This window comes from Microcaecilia unicolor, chromosome 1 (genome assembly GCF_901765095.1).
Source record: "Microcaecilia unicolor chromosome 1, aMicUni1.1, whole genome shotgun sequence".
Taxonomy (NCBI): domain Eukaryota; kingdom Metazoa; phylum Chordata; class Amphibia; order Gymnophiona; family Siphonopidae; genus Microcaecilia; species Microcaecilia unicolor.
Window position 1 is genome coordinate 406,740,388 of NC_044031.1, and position 18,354 is coordinate 406,758,741.

General features: G+C 41.3%; 1 protein-coding gene across 1 annotated transcript in view; it reads left to right on the plus strand.

Moving 5' to 3' along the window:
• The window catches only part of KDM1B (lysine demethylase 1B), a 173,600-nt gene that overhangs the window by 37,871 nt on the left and 117,375 nt on the right, over positions 1 to 18,354 (plus strand). Inside the window, 1 exon segment of the mRNA XM_030211446.1 lies at positions 3,238 to 3,354. Within this exon segment, the coding sequence (XP_030067306.1) occupies positions 3,238 to 3,354 (117 nt within the window).

An 18,354-nucleotide genomic window follows, 5' to 3' on the forward strand; every position in this document is an offset into this window, starting at 1 on the left:
TTAAATGAAATTATCCAGCTTATTTTTGAACGAGAAGGGCGCCCATCTTTCGACACAAATCGGGAGATGGGCGTCCTTCTCCTGCGGGCGCCCAAATCCGTATAATCGAAAGCCGATTTTGGGTGCCCCCAACTGCAGTCCGTCGTGGGGACAAACAAAATTCCCGGGGGCGTGTCGGAAGGGTAGCGAAGGTGGGACAGGGGCGTGCTTAAAAGATGGGCGCCCTCGGCCGATAATGGAAAAAAAGAAGGCCGTCCCTGGCGAGAATTTGGTCCACTTTATTTGGTCCCTTTTTTTCAGGTCCATGTTCCAAAAAAGTGCCCGAACTGACCAGATGACCACCGGAAGGAATTGGGGATCACCTCCCCTGACTCCCCCAGTGGTCACTAACCCCCCTCCCACCCTCAAAAAAACCAACTTTAAAAACATTTTTTTGCCAGCCTCTATGCCATCCTCAAATGTCATACTCGGGTCCATCGCAGCAGTATACAGGACCCTGGAGCAGTTTTAGTGGGTGCAGTGGACTTCAGGCAGGCGGACCCAGGCCCATCCCCCCCCCCCCCACCTGTTACACTTGTGGTGGAAAATGGGAGCCCTTCAAAACCCACCCCAAACCCACTGTACCCACATGTAGGTTCCCCCCTTCACCCCTTAGGGCTATGGTAGTGGTGTATAGTTGTGGGGAGTGGGTTTTGGGGGGGGCTCAGCACCCAAGGTAAGGGAGCTATGCACATGGGACCAATTTGCGAAGTCCACTGTAGTGCCCCCTAGGGTGCCCGGTTGGTGCCCTGGCATGTGAGGAGGACCAGTGCATTACGAATCTTGGCCCCTTCCACGACAAAATGCCTTGGATTTGTTCGTTTTTGAGATGGGCGCCATCGGTTTCCATTATTGCTGAAAACCGAGGGCGCCCATCTCTAAATCTGACGATCTCAGCATTTAGGTTGACCATCTCTAATGTTGACCTAAATGTTGAGATTTGGGCCCCCCCAATCGTATTCTCGAAACGAAAGATGGATGCCCATCTTGTTTCGAAAATACGGTCGGCGCCGCCCCTTCGTGGCACCGTCCTCTGAGATGGGCGCCCTTAGAGATGGGCGTCCCCGATCAAAAATGCCCCTCCACATGTTCCCTGGCCTGCCAATGAACATATAACTTCATTATCCATATATTTTAAATTGATTGCAAATCTGGATAATATTTATATAATATGAGGTTGGGTTTGGGGTAGTCAGAGCAAGTTTTTATTTTAGACCTTCTGAATTACAGTTCCAGCTGTGGTGCCCACATTATATGTATGTTCAGAGCTGCCATTTGTGCATACATTGGTGCTAATATGTATATTAATTTAAGCATCAGAACTGAAATTAATACAGTTGCCCTGCCATACCACTAGCACATTGATATAACACAAAGGGGCATCTTAGTTTCCAAAGGATCTTAGGTAAGGTCCCTGCTGACCCACAGCATATGTAGAGATGAGTAATATGATCAGAGAATCAGTCCCATTCAATATGGAGATTAGTGTGCCAAAATCCAGTATGGGTTCTTGACTGACCTGCTAAGATGTTTTGTATTAGAAAAACAATTCTGCATGAGCATATGTACAACTGGAAGGCACAGAATTGTATTTATGAGAATATGGGTAACATGAATTAGATGCCTTGGTGTAACTGATGTTTATGTTGTAATTTGATGAAACAATATGACTGTTATTGAGAGCAACTTATCAGTTGATTGAATTTGGGTTTATGTATTTAAGGCTATTAAGGGGCATAGTTTGAGTGTATGTTTTTCTTAGTAACATTTCTAAAATGCAGTTAATAAAAAAACCATACTAAACATTCTACTGTAGTTTGGCATGAAAGCTGGCAAGTTTCAGCCAGATTTGATTTGTGAGTCAGATTTTATGAGTGCCTGGAAATGGTTTATAATGAACATGCATGTTCGTTCTTAGCTGTGTACAGTGTCACTCAAGTGCGCATGTTTGCTTTTTCCATCTATATTTGGTTTTTCCAATTGGCTTGTACTTGGAGTTGGAATTCACTTTTTTTTTTAATAGTCACTCTGTTCCTTATCCTACTTAACCAGTTTTATCCTATTTTCCTAAATTAGAGATGGGAAAAATATTTAGAAAACTTTAACATAGCCAAACCTTTTTAGAATCTAGGTTAAAACCCTTTTTTTTTTTCTTCAACGCTTTTTTTCCCAATTAAAATTTTTGTTTTGTCTTTGGACTTTTTCTAGCTGTAGAAAGAGAAATCTCTGGTGTCTGGCTGTGACGTCCTTTTTCTTACACAGATGTCTTACAGAGATATCTTTTGAGAATAATATATGTGTTTACTGTTCATAATTTGTGAGTTGTAGCAAATTATAAAACAAAAATTAAGATGGCAAAATCAGAGGGAGAGTTCTTATGTTATACAGGAATGTGCCATAGTATGGGAATTCATCTCATAAGTTGTTTTTTTTTTATGTTCATAGTAAAAAGCTAGCAGATGAGCTATGGCCATATTTGATAAGATCGCTATATTGTTTGGAGATTAAATCATTCTGAGATGATTATAGTGGTCTATAGTGCCATACAGTGGATGTAAGCTCTCATAAATCCTAAATGCCACTCCAGTGGCATAACACAGCCAAACTATTAACTGTTGTGTTATGCATCTGGAAGCTAGATTTAGTGGAGAATGCTGCCATGTTGGCATTTGTAAACTGCATTAATGCAGTCGTTAGTAAATAGGCCCATCACATGTAATGTGAGACGAGATAAATAAATGCAGTTTAATAGGGTAGCACCCTTCTCTAATGAAGGATTTCAGTGTCTCTAGCTCAGATGTCCTTATCTCTACCAGCAAACTCACTTCTGCTTTTGCTCCTGTCTTTTGATTTTAAAGGTCAAACCAGAGTTTCTGTAGAAAATTAGAATTTTCCTGTAGTTAGCAAAGGTGGGAGTATGTTCTTCTGCCACCTCTGTACACTTAGGTAAGTGATTTGAGTGTTGAAACAGTGTTTTACATGTTCAAGTAGGCTCTTATAAATTGCCTGTGGGTGTAGACACCTGGAAAGTACAGGAAGTGGAGAATGGGTGGAGCAGAGGTGGAATTAGCTCATCTACCTCCCTTGTATGCAAATCTATTCCCTGTTCATTAGGGATACCATGAAAACCCAACTGGTTTGAGTCACCTTAGCTAAACTCTCTATAAAAAACCTTTAAAAGGAATCAATATTTTTCAGGTGCAGTGTACTAAACCTGAATGTGGAAAATGGCGTCAGCTGACAAAGGAAATCCAGCTTACCCACCAAATGGCAAGAACCTACAGATGTGGAATGAAACCAAACAATTCTGTTAAGGTACTGTATTTTATTCTCACTGTAGCTTTTACACTGAAGTTCCTATTGTGTGTTGCTTCTTCTGCTGTCTTTATGTGTGTGCATGTGTTGTGATATGTTTGAAGATTTCATTGCACTTAGTGACTGTGGATCAGGTGTGACAAACATGCTCTCCAATCTTGTGTTTGCAGATGATTCAAATTCACATGCTGAAATGTTTTCCCACCACATTTTTAGAGAACAGAACAGTGCAGATGCGATGCTCAGAAGAGCAGATTGAAAATGAACCTTTAGCGCTTTTATTTGGTGACCATTAACTCCATGCCACATCTTAATGGTTTAAACATTTATATTCTGCCTTTGTCCATAGCAGATCACAATAAAAATACAAATATCCCACAAAGGTATATAACAATTACATGCCCCCTTCTCCCCCCACCGTCACTCTACCAAGGGTACCCATCCATCTCAACCACAAACCTGCACCACTATTACAAAGTTGTTTTGTAGATTTGTTAGGAACTGGGCAACATTCTGGGGAAGGGGAACCTATTCTGAAAGGATGGGCGCCACCTTAACAAGGGTGGGACCAGGCTGCTGGTATCGGCATTTAAAAAGGAGAGAGAGCAGCTTTTAAACTAGAAAAAGCGCATGGTTCAGGATAAGGTGTCTTTCAAACATATCACCAAAACAGGGAAGATAGGGTATCCTGATAGTGAGGTTGCAAAAGAGACCATAGTAGATCAGGTGTCCTTAAAAATAAAAATCAGACAAAAGATTGCAAATTTAATACTGTCAAGTACAGAGCATGATGTAAATAGGAACAGCAAACATAGTTTGAAATGTCTATATGCGAATGCCAGGAGCCTAAGAAATAAGATGGGAGTGTTAGAATATATTGCACTAAATGAAAAATTAGATATAATAGGCATCTCTGAGACCTAGTAGAAGGAGGATAACCAGTGGGACACTGTCATACCGAGGTACAAATTATATCGTAGTGATAGGGTGGAGGGGTAGCATTGTATGTTAGGGAAGGCCTTGAATCAAATAGATTGAAAATTCTGCAGGAAAGAAACCACATCCTGGAATCCCTATGGATTGAAATTCCATGTGTAAAGGGAAAAAGGACAGTGATAGGAGTGTACTATCATCCACCTGGCCAGGATGAACAGACTGATGTAGAAATGTTATCGGAAATTAGGGAGGCTAACAAACTGGGCAACACAATAATAATGGGTGATGCCGATAAGAGGCAGTTGAATGCGGTGAAATTGGAAAACAAGAATGAACTGTCTTTATGAGAACTTTGGCCCTTGAAACAGCCTAGGATTGGCGAAACAGGGTCTCCTGTTGGGCTTTTGGAACATTATATGCGATGACAGAATATTTCAGTTAAGTTGAAATTATTTTCACCGTTTGTTCACTATGATTTGAGCCTTCAACATCGAGTATTGTGAAAAGGTGTGTAGGCATGCATTATATGAATTAGAAGAGTGGAGTTTTTTTGTGAAGACTGGTGATTGAAGAACTAGAGTGCTAGAAATTTGAAAGGTGGTTTTCCACATGAAGAGCACTCGTTAGAATTTCTGAAGTCTTTTTTCTCCACTTTTTTCATATGTGTTGGCAGTAGTACACCTCCAATACTCGTGTATACTATAGTAGAATTATTTAGAGTGAATTTGTGATTTCAATTACCCCAATATTGACTAGGTAAATGTAACATTGGGGCATACTAAGGAGGTAAAATTCATTGACGAAATCAAGGACTGCTTCATGGTGCAGCTGGTACAAGAGCAGACAAGAGAAGAAAAAATTCTAGACCTAGTCCTTAGTGGAGTGCATGATCTGGTGCGGGAGGTAATGGTGATTGGGGCCACTTGATAACAGTGATCATAATATGATCAAATTTGATAGCTTTGGAGTAAGTATGCCCAGGAAATCCAATATGTTAGCGTTTAACTTTCAAAAAGAGACTATGATAAAATGAGAAGAACGGTGAAAAAAAACTTAGAGGAACAGCTGCGAGGGTCAAAAATTTAAATACCATCCTGGAAGCCCAGGCCAAATATATTCCATGTATTAAAAAAGGATGGAGAAGACCAAACAGCCGGCATGGTTAAAAAGTAAGGTGAAGGAAGCTATTAGAGCTAAAAGAAAATCCTTCAGAAAATGGAAGACGGAACTGACTGAAAATAATAAGAAACAGCATAAGGATTGTCAAGTCAAATGCAAAACTCTGATAAGGAAGGCAAAGAGGGATTTTGAAAAATAGATTGCGTTGGATGCAAAAACACATAGTAAAATTTTTTTTAGGTATATTAAAAGCAAGAAGCCGGCAAAATAATTGGTTGGTCTGCTAGATGACTGAGGGGTAAAAGGGGCGATCAGAGAAGAACAAAGTCATAGCTGAGAGAGTAAATGAATTCTTTGCTATGGTCTTCACTGAGGAAGATTTGGGAGCGTTACCGGTGCTAGATATGTTATTCAAAGCTGACGAGTCAGAGAAATTGAATGAAATCTTTATACCTAGAGGATGTAATGGGGCAATTTGACAAATTGAAGAGTAGCAAATCTCCTGGATCAGGTGGTATTCATCCCAGACTACTGATAGAATTGAAAAATGAACTAGCGGAACTATTGTTAGTAATATTTAATTTATCTTTAAAATTGAATGTGGTACTGGAACATTGGAGGGTGGCCCATGTAACACTGATTATTAAAAAAAAAAAAAAAAGGTTCCAGAGGGGATCCAGGAAATTATAGACTGGTAAGCCTGACGTTAGTGCCGGGCAAAATGGTAGAGAGTATTATAAAGAACAAAATTACAGCACATATTCAAAAGCATGGATTAATGAGACAAAGTCAACATGGATTTATTGAAGGGAAATCTTGCCTCACCAATCTATTACATTTCGTTGAAGGGGTGAACAGACATGTGGATAAAGGTGAGCCGGTTGATACTGTGTATCTGGATTTTCAAAAGGTATTTGACAAAGTACCTCATGAAAGACTCCGAAAGAAACTGGAGAGTCATGGGATAGGAGGTAGAGTCCTATTGTGGATTAAAAACTGGTTAAAAGCTAGAAAAAGGAGAGTAGGGTTAAATGGTCAGTATTCTCAATTGCGAAGGGTAGTTAGTGGGGTTCCCCAGGGGGTCTGTGCTGGGACCTCTGCTTTTTAACATATTTATGAATGATCTAGAGATGAGAGTTACTAGTAAGGTAATTAAATTTGCTGGCAGTTGTTCAGAGTTGTTAAATTACGAGAGGATTGTGAAAAATTACACGAGGACCTTTCGAGACTGGGAGACTGGGCATCTAAATGGCAGATGACGTTTAATGTGAGCAAGTGCAAAGTGATGCACGTAGGAAAGAGGAACCTGAACTATAGCCATATAATGCAAGGTTCTACATCAGGAGTCACCGACCAAGAAAAGGGATCTTGGCGTCGTCGTTGATAATACGTTGAAACCCTTTGTTCAGTGTGCTGAAGCGGCTAAGAAATCAAATAGAATGTTAGGTATTATTAAGAAAGGAATGGAAAACAAAAGTGAGGGTGTTATACTGCCTTTGTATCGGTCCATGGTGTGACCACACCTTGAATATTGTGTTCAATTCTGGTCCCCGCATCTCAAAAAAGATATAGTGGAATTAGAAAAGATACAAAGAAGGGCAACGAAAATGATAAAGGGGATGGGATGGCTTCCCTATGAGGAAAGGCTGAAGCGTCTAGGGCTTTTCAGCTTGGAGAAAAGGTCTATAAAATAATGAGTGGAGTAGAACGGGTAGATGTGAATCGTTTGTTTACTCTTTCCAAGAATACTAGGACTAGGGGGCATGCGATGAAACTACAAAGTAGTAAATTCAAAACAAATCGTAGAAAATCTTTCTTCTCTCAACATGTAATTTAAACTCTGGACTTTATTGCCAGAGAATGTGGTAAAGGCGGTTAGTATAGCGGGGTTTAAAAAAAGGTCTGGACGGCTTCCTAAAGGAAAAGTCCATAGACCATTATTAAATTGACTTGGGGAAAATCTACTGCTTATTTCTGGGATAAGCAGCGTAAAATGTATTGAACGTTTTCGGGATCTTGCCAGGTATTTGTGACCTGGATTGGCCACTGTTGGAAACAGGATGCGGGCTTGATGGAGCTTTGCTGTGTCCCAGTGTGGCAATACTTATTAGGGGCGTAGCTAGGTGGGGCCATGGGCCCCCCAGATTTAGTGTGGGCCTCTGGTTTTGCTGACGGGGGTCCCGAAGCCTTCTTCAGCACCAGTATCCGGTGACGTCAGGAGGAAGAATGCACAGATCAGTGAACGCGGCACGCCTGCACGTTCCTTTAAGTGAAAGTGAGCATTCTCAGTTTCACCTAAAGGAACATGCAGGTCAGGACTCAAGAAAGGACAGATCAGAGAAACACAGTGCGCTGGAGACTGGCGCTGAAGAAGGCTTCGGCTGACGGGGGTTGGGGACCCCCACTTGCAAAGGTACCTTGCGGTGAGGGGGGGAGGCGGGCTAAAATGTGCCCCTCCCCTCTTTGGGCTCTGGACCCCCCTCCCGCCGTGATGTGGCTACACCCCTGGTACTTAAGTAATAATACAATTTTTTAATTTTTTTCCTCATGTATAATCTTTCAACCCAGCAGTTTCTTTGCTGTTTTTAAACTTCAGTTGAGTCAGAATTAGCCTTGTTGTGCTACAGTGCCATGAACCTTAGTTTGCAGATCCCTGGGGTTACTTCTAATTTTATAACCTTTCCACCATACCCAGCCATTGTGGCAATGAACCTTGGCCAGGTCAGAGTCCGTGCCTGCCTCCCTCCCAGATCCAGTACACATTCACCCGAGTCCATCTAGTAAGTGTCACCATGGCAAAATGATTGGAAATCTCTGCGTCAGTTCCATCTCCTTGGCTTAAGAATGAATTCATTACTCTCATGGTAAACATAAAACCAGCTCATTTAGAAGACATTACCCCCTAGAGAATAGAAGATCTGATTGTAACTTTTAAATGCACCCCTTGGGCTGTGGGCTGGAGGGAGATCTTTTCTGTCTGCTCACTGCCATTTTAGAGTCTCTACAAGTTACCACTGTGGTGGGATTCTCACTCCCTGGGCAACCATAGATGAAAGAGAAGTAGATCTACGGTCCAGGTCTTTCTTGTTAACCTGCTTCATTCTTGTGGCAAACGGAGCCAGCATCAAAATAGTTTTAGACAATTTCTGTAGTAAAATGAGGAGTGGAGTTCAACCGAATTTTGGCTTTGGCACTAAAACTGGCCCACAATTCAAAGTCGGCCTTGTTTTGTTTCACCTGAAAATGCCAGTGCATTTTCAGCTGAAACCTAAACTCTTCCCCTCCCCACCAGTCGTGGGACCCATTTTGGCCTCACTCAACCCCCCCCCCCCCCCCACCAAACAAAAATGGGCCTTGCCCACAGGCCTCCCCCTGGACCTACCTTACAGACCCTGGTGGTCTATTGGGCCTCATCGTGGAAGGAGCAATCCTCGGTTGCTCTTGCTCATGACGGCTCTGCTGTGAAAATGACTGTTGTGAACTCCTATGGCCTCCTGATAAGGCCCACTAGACCACTAAGATTTGTAAGGTAGGCTGAGCGGGCCTACTAGTGAGGACCCGTTTTGTTCAGGGCAGAATGAGAGCAGGGTGAAGGCGGAGCCCATTTTTGTTAATTGGGAGGGGGTTGTACTGTTTTTGGCTTCAGCTTTGGCTGAAATTTTACAGCAAATTTTGGCCACAGATTGTTTTGGCTGAAACTAAAAAAAAAACCAGTTTTGGTCACCTTCTAATGAGGAGTTTAAATAGATTATTTGTTAAATGCCATGGTTTATTCATGCTACTATATAAAAAAAACATTTACTTAGAAATTTAAGAGATTTAAAACAATTTTTCAGGATATGTGCTTTTTAAAATGTTTCTTCATTTGAGCTTTGCCTTGTGAAAACTGAAAAAAGAAGTTGCCCAAAATTCTCCGTTTTATTTATTTTTAATTGCTAAAGTGATGTAAATTATGCATATTTGGAGATCAATTTGGTACCATTTTTCTAGTGTTATATAAAAACATAAGAAATGCCATACTATGTCAGACCGAAGGTTCATACAAAGTCGTCAATCTAGGTCACAAGTACCAGCAGGATTCCAAAGAATAGATCCAGTTCTTGCTCATAGTCAGGGGTAAGCAGTGGCTTTTCCACATCTTCATGGCTAACAATTGAAAGACTTATTTCCAAAACCCTCTAAGTGCATTGCAATAAATATGGGCTTAGTGGGTTTTGGAAATAAGCCGTTCAGTTGTTTCTGCAGGAACTTGTCTAAACCCTTTTTAAACCCAACTGTGCAGGGTCACATGATTCCCATGGAAAGGAGCAGCAGCTAAAGCGCTGGGCTCCCTTGATTAATCAGCATATTGGCAGCTTATCTCTTCACATTACTCCTTTAGCTGCTTCAAATTGAGTGGGAAGTCAAGTGGCATCAGCTGGTAGCATTTTATTATTATTATTACACTAGTAAAACATGCCCGTTTCTTGCGGCAATGAAATGGGCGCTAGCATGGTTTCCTTCTGGGCCTCCCCCCCCCTCCGTACTCACTCCGTCGTCGTTCGTCCGCCATTGTTGCTGACCTTGCATGCCACTTTCAATCTGCTGTCATTGCTCCGCCCTCGATGTCATCACGTTTGACGCGAGGGCGGGGCCCCAACACAGTGTTTTCGGTGGCTTCACCACCATGAAGGCTTCGAACTGGAAGGAAGTGCCCGGAGGACCTGACAGTGATGTCAGTGTCCTCAGAACGTTGCGGGTGAGTTTTATTATATAGGATTTGTACCCCGTGCTTTCCCACATAATGCAGGCTCAATGCGGCTTACATAGTAATTTGAAATACAAAGTTAATAGAATTTTAATAAAACAGTAGAAAACAATGTAAAGTTGGGCTTAGTAAAGGAGAGGTACAAGCTGCAGCCAGCAGAATCCACAATGGCTGACCAGCTTGGCCCTCCTAACCACTCTTTGAGCCCGGCGAGAATGGCCGAGATCACGGCTGAAGTGAAGGCGGTGGTGGAAGCAGTGCTCGATGCTAAATTGCAGCGATTATTTCATCGGGCAGAGGAGGCACATGAGTGCTTGGATAGTGTGTGCTTGGAATTGGATGGAGGCCTATATTTCACTTTGGCATTGGAAGATCAGATGCTGTCCATGGCATCGGAACAGGACAGCCCGCGGAAATGAATGGCGGACTTGGAGAGTAAAATAGATGATTTGGAAAATCATTCGAGACGCAATAATTTGTGCCTTGTGGGTTTACCAAAGACTATAGCTGAGTGGGAACTTGCAGGCTTCCTAGAATCATGGCTGCCTTTTTCCCTGAACTTGGGCAAACAACTGCAACACTTCTGTGTTGAGCGGGCCCATAGGTTGGGCCCAGTGTGCTCTGCTACTGAGAGTAGTGATCCTGAGGATATTAAACTATGCCCACATTCCACTCATCTTGCGTGCTCTTCATGGAGGGCACACTTTGACATACCAAAATCACAAGATTTTATGCTTCCAGAATTATTCACTACAAGTGCAGCAACAACAGAAGGCCTTTGCTCCTATATGTGCTATGCTTTTCAAATCTCGTGTGTGATTTGCGTTGTTTATCCTGCTAAACTTCAGGTCACTCATGAGGGTCGATCACACTTTTTTGCTCAACTGGAGGATGCAAGAGCTTTTCTGGAATCTCTTCCAGTCACCTTCACAACCTATATTGGACACATGAGGATTCAGGGCTGCCTGTTGATTTTGGAGCTTGCTTACCCATAGGGGGATCCTCAGATTGAGGCAGAGTTCGACCTGATAGTTCATTATCTTGTTGCAACGACTTGTTTCCTTCTGCTGTCTTAGAAATGGGCAAGTCACTTAACCCTCCATTGCCCCATGTAAGCCGCATTGAGCCTGCCATGAGTGGGAAAGCGCGGGGTACAAATGTAACAAAATAAAAATAAATCTGGAATTGTTTTTAATTTTGGAGTATTTTTCTTTGAATGTTGGATATTATATCTTTGGGACTTTTACTTTGTATATTTTCCCCAACCAACCTTTTAAACTTCTTTTTAGCATGTGTTTTTTTCTTCCTTTTTTAAAGTGTTTTCCTGTATTTGGATTAGAGGGAAGTTTCCTAAATATTGTGTACCACTGGGCTTCCAGACCTGATACAATGTTTCCTTTTTACATATGATGGATGTTTGTTTCAATCTCATTAAATTGGTACCCTGTAGCTGTGTATTGCTTATTCTTGAGACTGGGCCAGAGAGAAAAAGCCATATGACCTCCCAGAATCAAGCTATTTCCTTTTGTTTTTTGTTTTTTTTGATGAGTACTTTGACATTGGACTTATGGCACTGACATTTGGATTTGTTTGTGTTTTCTTCTTGGGCTGATAGTGGATTTTAGGGTTCTTTTGTTTTCAGTTTTGTACTTGGTGCATTACATAACATAAGAACAAAACCATTGCCATACAGGGACAGACCAAAGGTCCATCAAGCCCAGTATTCTGTTTCCAATTGGGGTGTCTTATCCCACGTCAAGGGGGACTTGTGATCCTAAAAAACCCCATAAAGCAATCAAATTAGGAGTCCATCTGACTATCTAAATAGAACAGATTATCCTAAACTATCTAAGGAGTACACAATAATTAAAGGATATCAACCCCTCTTCCAGTCACTTTGTTTACATATATTTACTTTATTTTCTACCTCCAATAAAATTTTCCAGTTGAGTGGGGTTGAAAAAGAGAGAGTTCTTTCTTTGCCAGCTGACCAAACATTTACATGGGAACCTGAAGAAAAAAGTGGCTCCTAAAAACTGCTTTCTTGTCAGCTGTGTGGAACAAGCCACATCAGGGAAGATCTGAATTTTTTGTCCACAAAAAATGCACATCCGTACAGTTTGAGTAAGACCATAATTTTCTGTTCCTTGAATGAGAATGTACAATGGCTTACCTAGTAATCACATTATTAGAACTCTCAAGGAAATTAGTCAAATCCAAACTTGATTCCACAAGGGAATACAGAACAGCTTCTGTCAGATTCATCATCTGAGAGCATTGAGAAGTAAAACAACTCTGAGCAATCATCTGGGTAAGAAAACTTCAACACTTCTTTAAATTATTGTTTCAACAAAATATCTGAAAACAAAAATCTGGGGAAAATTCAAAAGCATCAGGTCCCTGGAATGCAGCAAGTTTTCAATCCCCTCAGTACCAAAATGTAAAGAAAGGTGGTCTTTAATCGCCAGCACCACAGTAGTTTGAAGCGTAAAAATTTGAGGGTCTATTTTTTTTAGAACCTCATCAATTTCAGCAGTTTGTTTATCAATCTCCTGAAATTTATCTACAGTCTCTTTTTGGTAAAGTTGCAGAGTTGGTGAACCTGATTCTTAGTTTCAAGGACAGTCTATGATTATAGCCCATATATCTTGCAGAGTAATATCTGAACTAACTTGGGGAGGAAAAACATACGCTTAAGTTACAGCAGAAATTGGTTTAGATTTTATAGTCCTCAAGGAGTGTCGAAATGATGATTCCAAGCCTCCTGTCACATCTTCAACCTTCATGGGACTGCTATCTTGAGGAGAATTGGATAAAGGTAAAGAGGCTATGGTCATAGGAGAGGGAGTCCTTTCTGGCGAACTAAATGACACTCCTTCAGGAGAAGCAGACACACCATGATGATTATCAACTGCTGCAGGCTGGACATTTGTATCCATGTGCCCCTCAAAGGGGTACTTACACTTGATGTATTCTAAGATTGTGCCTTCCTCCTTTTCCCCATTGCTATAGAGAGGCAACCACGACACCCACTCCTTGCCACTCCAAGGGGTCTGACATGCCTCTTAGGGCACACCAGCCATGATTCGCAGGCATTGCTGGCTTTTAAGATGGTCTGGAAGCATGCAGTGATGACATCTCTACTGTGCTCTCACTTCTGAATTAGCTGGAAACTTTGGGAGGAAATAGGTAGTGCATTCCTTCATTCCTGAACTCCAGCCTCTTCAGGTAGGTGCACAGGCTCCCGTAACGGTTGTTTTACCTCTCCTGGCATTGGTGAGGAGAGAGTTGACCTGGTGGTGATCCCTTTGTCATTTAGTTACAAGTATTAGACTACCAATGCCTGTCTTTTGGGCTGAAGGGCCCATTGTTAAGGTCAGTTAGAGCTGGGTCAGTTGTCAAAGTAGATTGGAGATGACGATAATTCGGCTAGCCTTGGAGAAGTTCTGTGAGATTGTAGTGGGAACAGTCTGGTTCCTTTCCAACAGTACCACAACCATTCATATGCCAACAAGCAGGGAGGCATCTGGAGCAAAAGGCGTCCTGAGATTTTTCTGCTCTTGGTGTTAGGCAGAATGCCATTTGGTAGCCCTCTCCAGTGACCTACATGACAAGCATAGAAAACATGCAGGTGCACTTTCTTGGGTAACATATTCAAGATCCCAGTGTGTGGGAACCGAATCCCTAGGCATTTCAGTTGATGATGGAGCATTGGGGGCCATACAGTTTTGGTCTTATTGGTGACTTGACTAAACAGCAAGGCAGCTTGGGTCTTTAGCCGCAGCAGTTATTCGAGTTATTTTCATTGGTGAAATTGGGTTCCAGTTGTTTTCATCAATACTTCTCCTTGCAGAGTATTTGGAGTATAGTTTTCAGAGTTTTCTTGTATCTATTTCTTAGGTATTTTCCTATTTGTTACCCCTTTTGCACTCCCTCCTTGGCATGTAATTGCTGATAGAACTTAACAAATTGTATTCTTATTGTCATATACACCAATATTTCTCCTTTGGTTTTATTTTCTGCACATGAGTGGTTGCCACCCTCACTGCCAGTTTACTCACCAACTGCTTGCTTGTTTTATTCCTAAACTCTATCTTGTCAATTAAAACTTGACATGCTCCAATTGGAGTGCCTTCAATTGTTCTGTAGCCTGTTCAGTTCCATTCTGGTCTCCTCTGTCTGCTACCATTTCTGTACCTTTTCTTTTTCATCCTCCAATAAACTGTCACCTCACTGCTTTTAAAGCATCCCAAACTACTCCGTTCCCACTTCCACGTTGTTCTACTGTTTCATATTCACCTCTTTTTATCCCTCAGCAATGCTTTGTTTTGGAAGCTTAATAATCATTTCTGCTCTTCCACAAACCTTTGCAATTCCAACAACACTGGGGAATAATCTGGTAGAAGTATACCTTCAGCCTCTGACCCCATCACTTTCTGGAATAGATTTCTTATTATAAACATAAAGCTTATGTAGGTGTGAGTTTTTGTGCAAGTGGGAGTAGAAAAAATAGTTCCTTTGTCCTGGGTACTGAACCCTCCAAATGTCAAGTGAATTAAAACTACTGATCACATGTTGTAGGCTTTTATAATATTCTCCAGACCCTCTCAACCTATCCATGTGGGGGGTGGGGAGGGGGTGGAAGGGATCAATCATCATGTTATAGTCTTCACCCCTAATAATTTCTCCTCCTACAAAGGCTCCAAGGTCCTCTTCCAAATTCTTATAAAACACATTTTTTATTGGAATTAGGCACATAAATATTGATGAAGGTAGCCTGTCCCCTTCAAAGCAAGATAACTTCCCTTTTTATTTAAAAAAAAACCAAAAAACTACTTCCAACTGAAATCCCAAATCCTTCCTAATTATTATGGCTACCCCTGCTGCTTTAGAACCTGTCTTACTCATATTGATTAGGTCTTCCCTATCCATAATGGAGTTCCTTTCTATTTTATAGTTTTATATGTATTTTTAATATACATTGTACACCACCATGATCATTAGTTGCCAGGTGATTTATAAAATTTTAATGAACTGTATTTGCCCATATCCTTTGTTTTGCAATAATCCCTTTTCCCATATGCTCATATTTATCTTCTACAGCATGGCAATAGACCAGTCTACCTTTTAAACTCTAACTCTTCTTTTTTTTTTTTTTTTTTTAAGATTTGATTTTTGTAAGGCTATTTGATGTTCACATTCTATGACTCATTATATTAACACCTCCCCCCTCATTTCCCAGCCCTCTGACACACATGGAGTCTTTTTACCCAACTTCACTTCCACTGTGAGAAAGTTGCTCTCCTGCATGGATTCATTATCCCATCACTTATCTGTCAACTGCAGTTTCTTACATTCACCCGCGTGAAGTCCACACATCATTTCAATTTACCCCCTCACACACCTCATGCATTCAGCACTCCCCATACCCCCCCCCCCCCCCCCCAATGTGTTCTTCCAGTATTCATGTTAATTTCAGCTGTGAAGTTCAGGAGATTTCTTCCCCTCCTTCCTCCACTTTACATTCTCTTCGAGCTTATTTGGCATTTGTCTGTCATCTTGGATGTGCAGCAGAAGCACTTCCCCTTCATGGGGATCTGCTACTACCTCGAGACCTCCAATGAAGTCTTGTACCAAAACCCTCTCTTCCTGTTTTCATTCCAGATTGTTAAAGCTCATAGTCTCCAAAGCTTTGCACTCTTGCATGACCTTTTTTATCCTTTTAGTTGTCCCATTGACTGTTAGTGAGAGTAAAAGGAAAAGGTATTTGAAGCGGAAAGCCTGTTACTTCTGGGAGCTCGCATCTTATTTATTTATTTAATTTATTTACTACATTTATATCTCACCTTTATCCAAGGTGGGTAACAATATTCAAATACATAGTCTTGAACACATAACAATCTCTAAGCATGTTAAGCTCAAACATGATCACTAGACTGGTCCTAACCAAAGAAAAAAAAACCCCAGAGAAAGACGGGTCAATCAGATAAGTCGTCATGTAGCCAAAAAGGCTTTCACAAACGGATGCATTTTTAGCAGCAGCTTGAATTGTTGAATGTCTTCACATGATCTCAGGTATCCAGGTAGAGCATTCCACGTGGATGGGGCAGTGATAGAGAAGACTCGCGGTTTTGTCTCATCGTAATTATATGATTTAGTGGAATATAAACAGAGCTTATGGGACGTCTCGGCTCTTAGTGCTCATTTCTAAATTGATTATGTTAATCATATTATCACTATTGGTCATTATATCTTACCTGTTTTTATTTTGTGTTATGTAAATCATTCTACAGACCTATCTACCTAATTTCTTACACAGTAATATGTTAAATTAGACCAAACCTCTTACTCTGTTTATGATTATACCTTTTGCAACATAATGTAAGCCACATTGAGCCTGCAAATAGATGGGAAAATGTGGGGTACAAATGCAGCAAATAAATACATTTCGGTTTATATGATTGCAGGGTATTTTGAAAATAGGCTGGAACATTCCCAAATATACGTTGATCAGTGAATACAAGAGTGTTGAATTGAAATCTGTATGTTACTGGGAGCCAGTGTAATTTGAAAAAAAAAAATAGGCCGAAATTAGGAAGTGACGTCACGGTACTAGATGGTCGCTTGAGTCCATAGCGCCTACACTTTCCTATCCTTAGTGAGCAAAATCTGCTAACATCTGGCCTGTATCCTGTCCCCCTACATCATTTTTGATATCTGTGAGGCTATTGTGAGTTGAGCAAGGCTATGTCGGTAGTTTGGAAGGATGGTGAGTGCCATTCTGCCAGACAATTTGGTAAGGGCCTGTAACACCACATGTCACCTGCACACCTTTCTCATTCCACCTCTGATTTTGCTCTGTCATTATCTGATGTGTGACATGCGCTTCCTAAGGGGGGCTCCCGAAGGACTTAGCCTAATGTCTTGAGGAGATACGTGTGGAGATAAAATCCTCCAAGTAGGAAATTCTTGAGTGAATGGATGCTATTAGCGCTGATCTCCATGAACTGGGGGGCCACATGGAGGACTTGGAGTTGTGCATGGATGACCACACTGAACAGATAAATAGTGCTGATTCCCGTCTCACAAAGGTCTTGGCTCACTATGAGGAACTGCAGTATAAAGTCAACGACTTGGAGAATCGGGGGCGCCAAAATAATCTCCGCCTCCGAGGTGTCCACGAGTCCGGAGATAGAGGATGTACCTACTATAGCGTGGGTGATCTGTGAGAAATTGCTGGGCATGGAGCTTGACTCTGACGAAATAGTGATTGAGAGAGCGCAGATGGATTACAGGGTATAGTGATGCGATGGTTTGAATATTAATTGAAGAGACTTACATTTCAAGTGAAGTTGCAGATCTATTTCATGAGTAGTTAAAGTATCAACAGGTGGTCTGCAGGGTGCAGCTTTGTCTGCCTTTTTGTTTAATCTCTACATGGCTCCCTTAGGGTTAGCATTTGAAAAGTTAAAGGTACAATATCAGTTATGTCGAAGGTGTGCAGTTTTTTTCCCCCGCATGGAAGGTAGCTGGGATGATTGGCAGTGTCAGTAACCTAAATGCTTGAATGAGATTAAAGGGTGGATATGTGCCAATAAATTGGTTCTGAATATAAATAAAACAGAAGTGATGTTGGTTGGGAGAGTTGAGGAGCCAAGCTGGCCAGATGCTGTGAACATGTGATAAACAACACTACCAGTAAAATGGAAATTGAGGTCTTTGGGAGCGATTCTAGACTCAGGTGTGTCTATGCAGTATCAGACCTCACAAGTTGTTTGTTGTTCCTTTTTTCAGTTGAGACTCTTAAGTAAATGGAGGCCCGTGTTATCTGTTGCTGATTTTAGAACTGTAGTTCAAGCTTTGGTTATATGAAGATTAGATTATTGCAATACATTTTACCTTGGGATTGCTGTATCCCATTGCAGTGCAATACAAATTGTGCAGAATGCAGCAGCCAGGATGATTGCAGGGATAGCCAAAAGAGAACACATTACACCTGAGTTAAAGAGTCTTCATTGGCTTCCTGTTAACTTTCAGATATAATTGAAGATTTTGTGTTTGGTTCACCAAATTCTGTATCTTGATGCCCTATGACATTTAAAACTGTTGCTCTCAACTTAGCTGAGGTGTAATTTAAGTTCTGAATCAGCTATGCACCTGTCTTATCAATGGTTGTTGTGTCACACATTTCTCAAGTG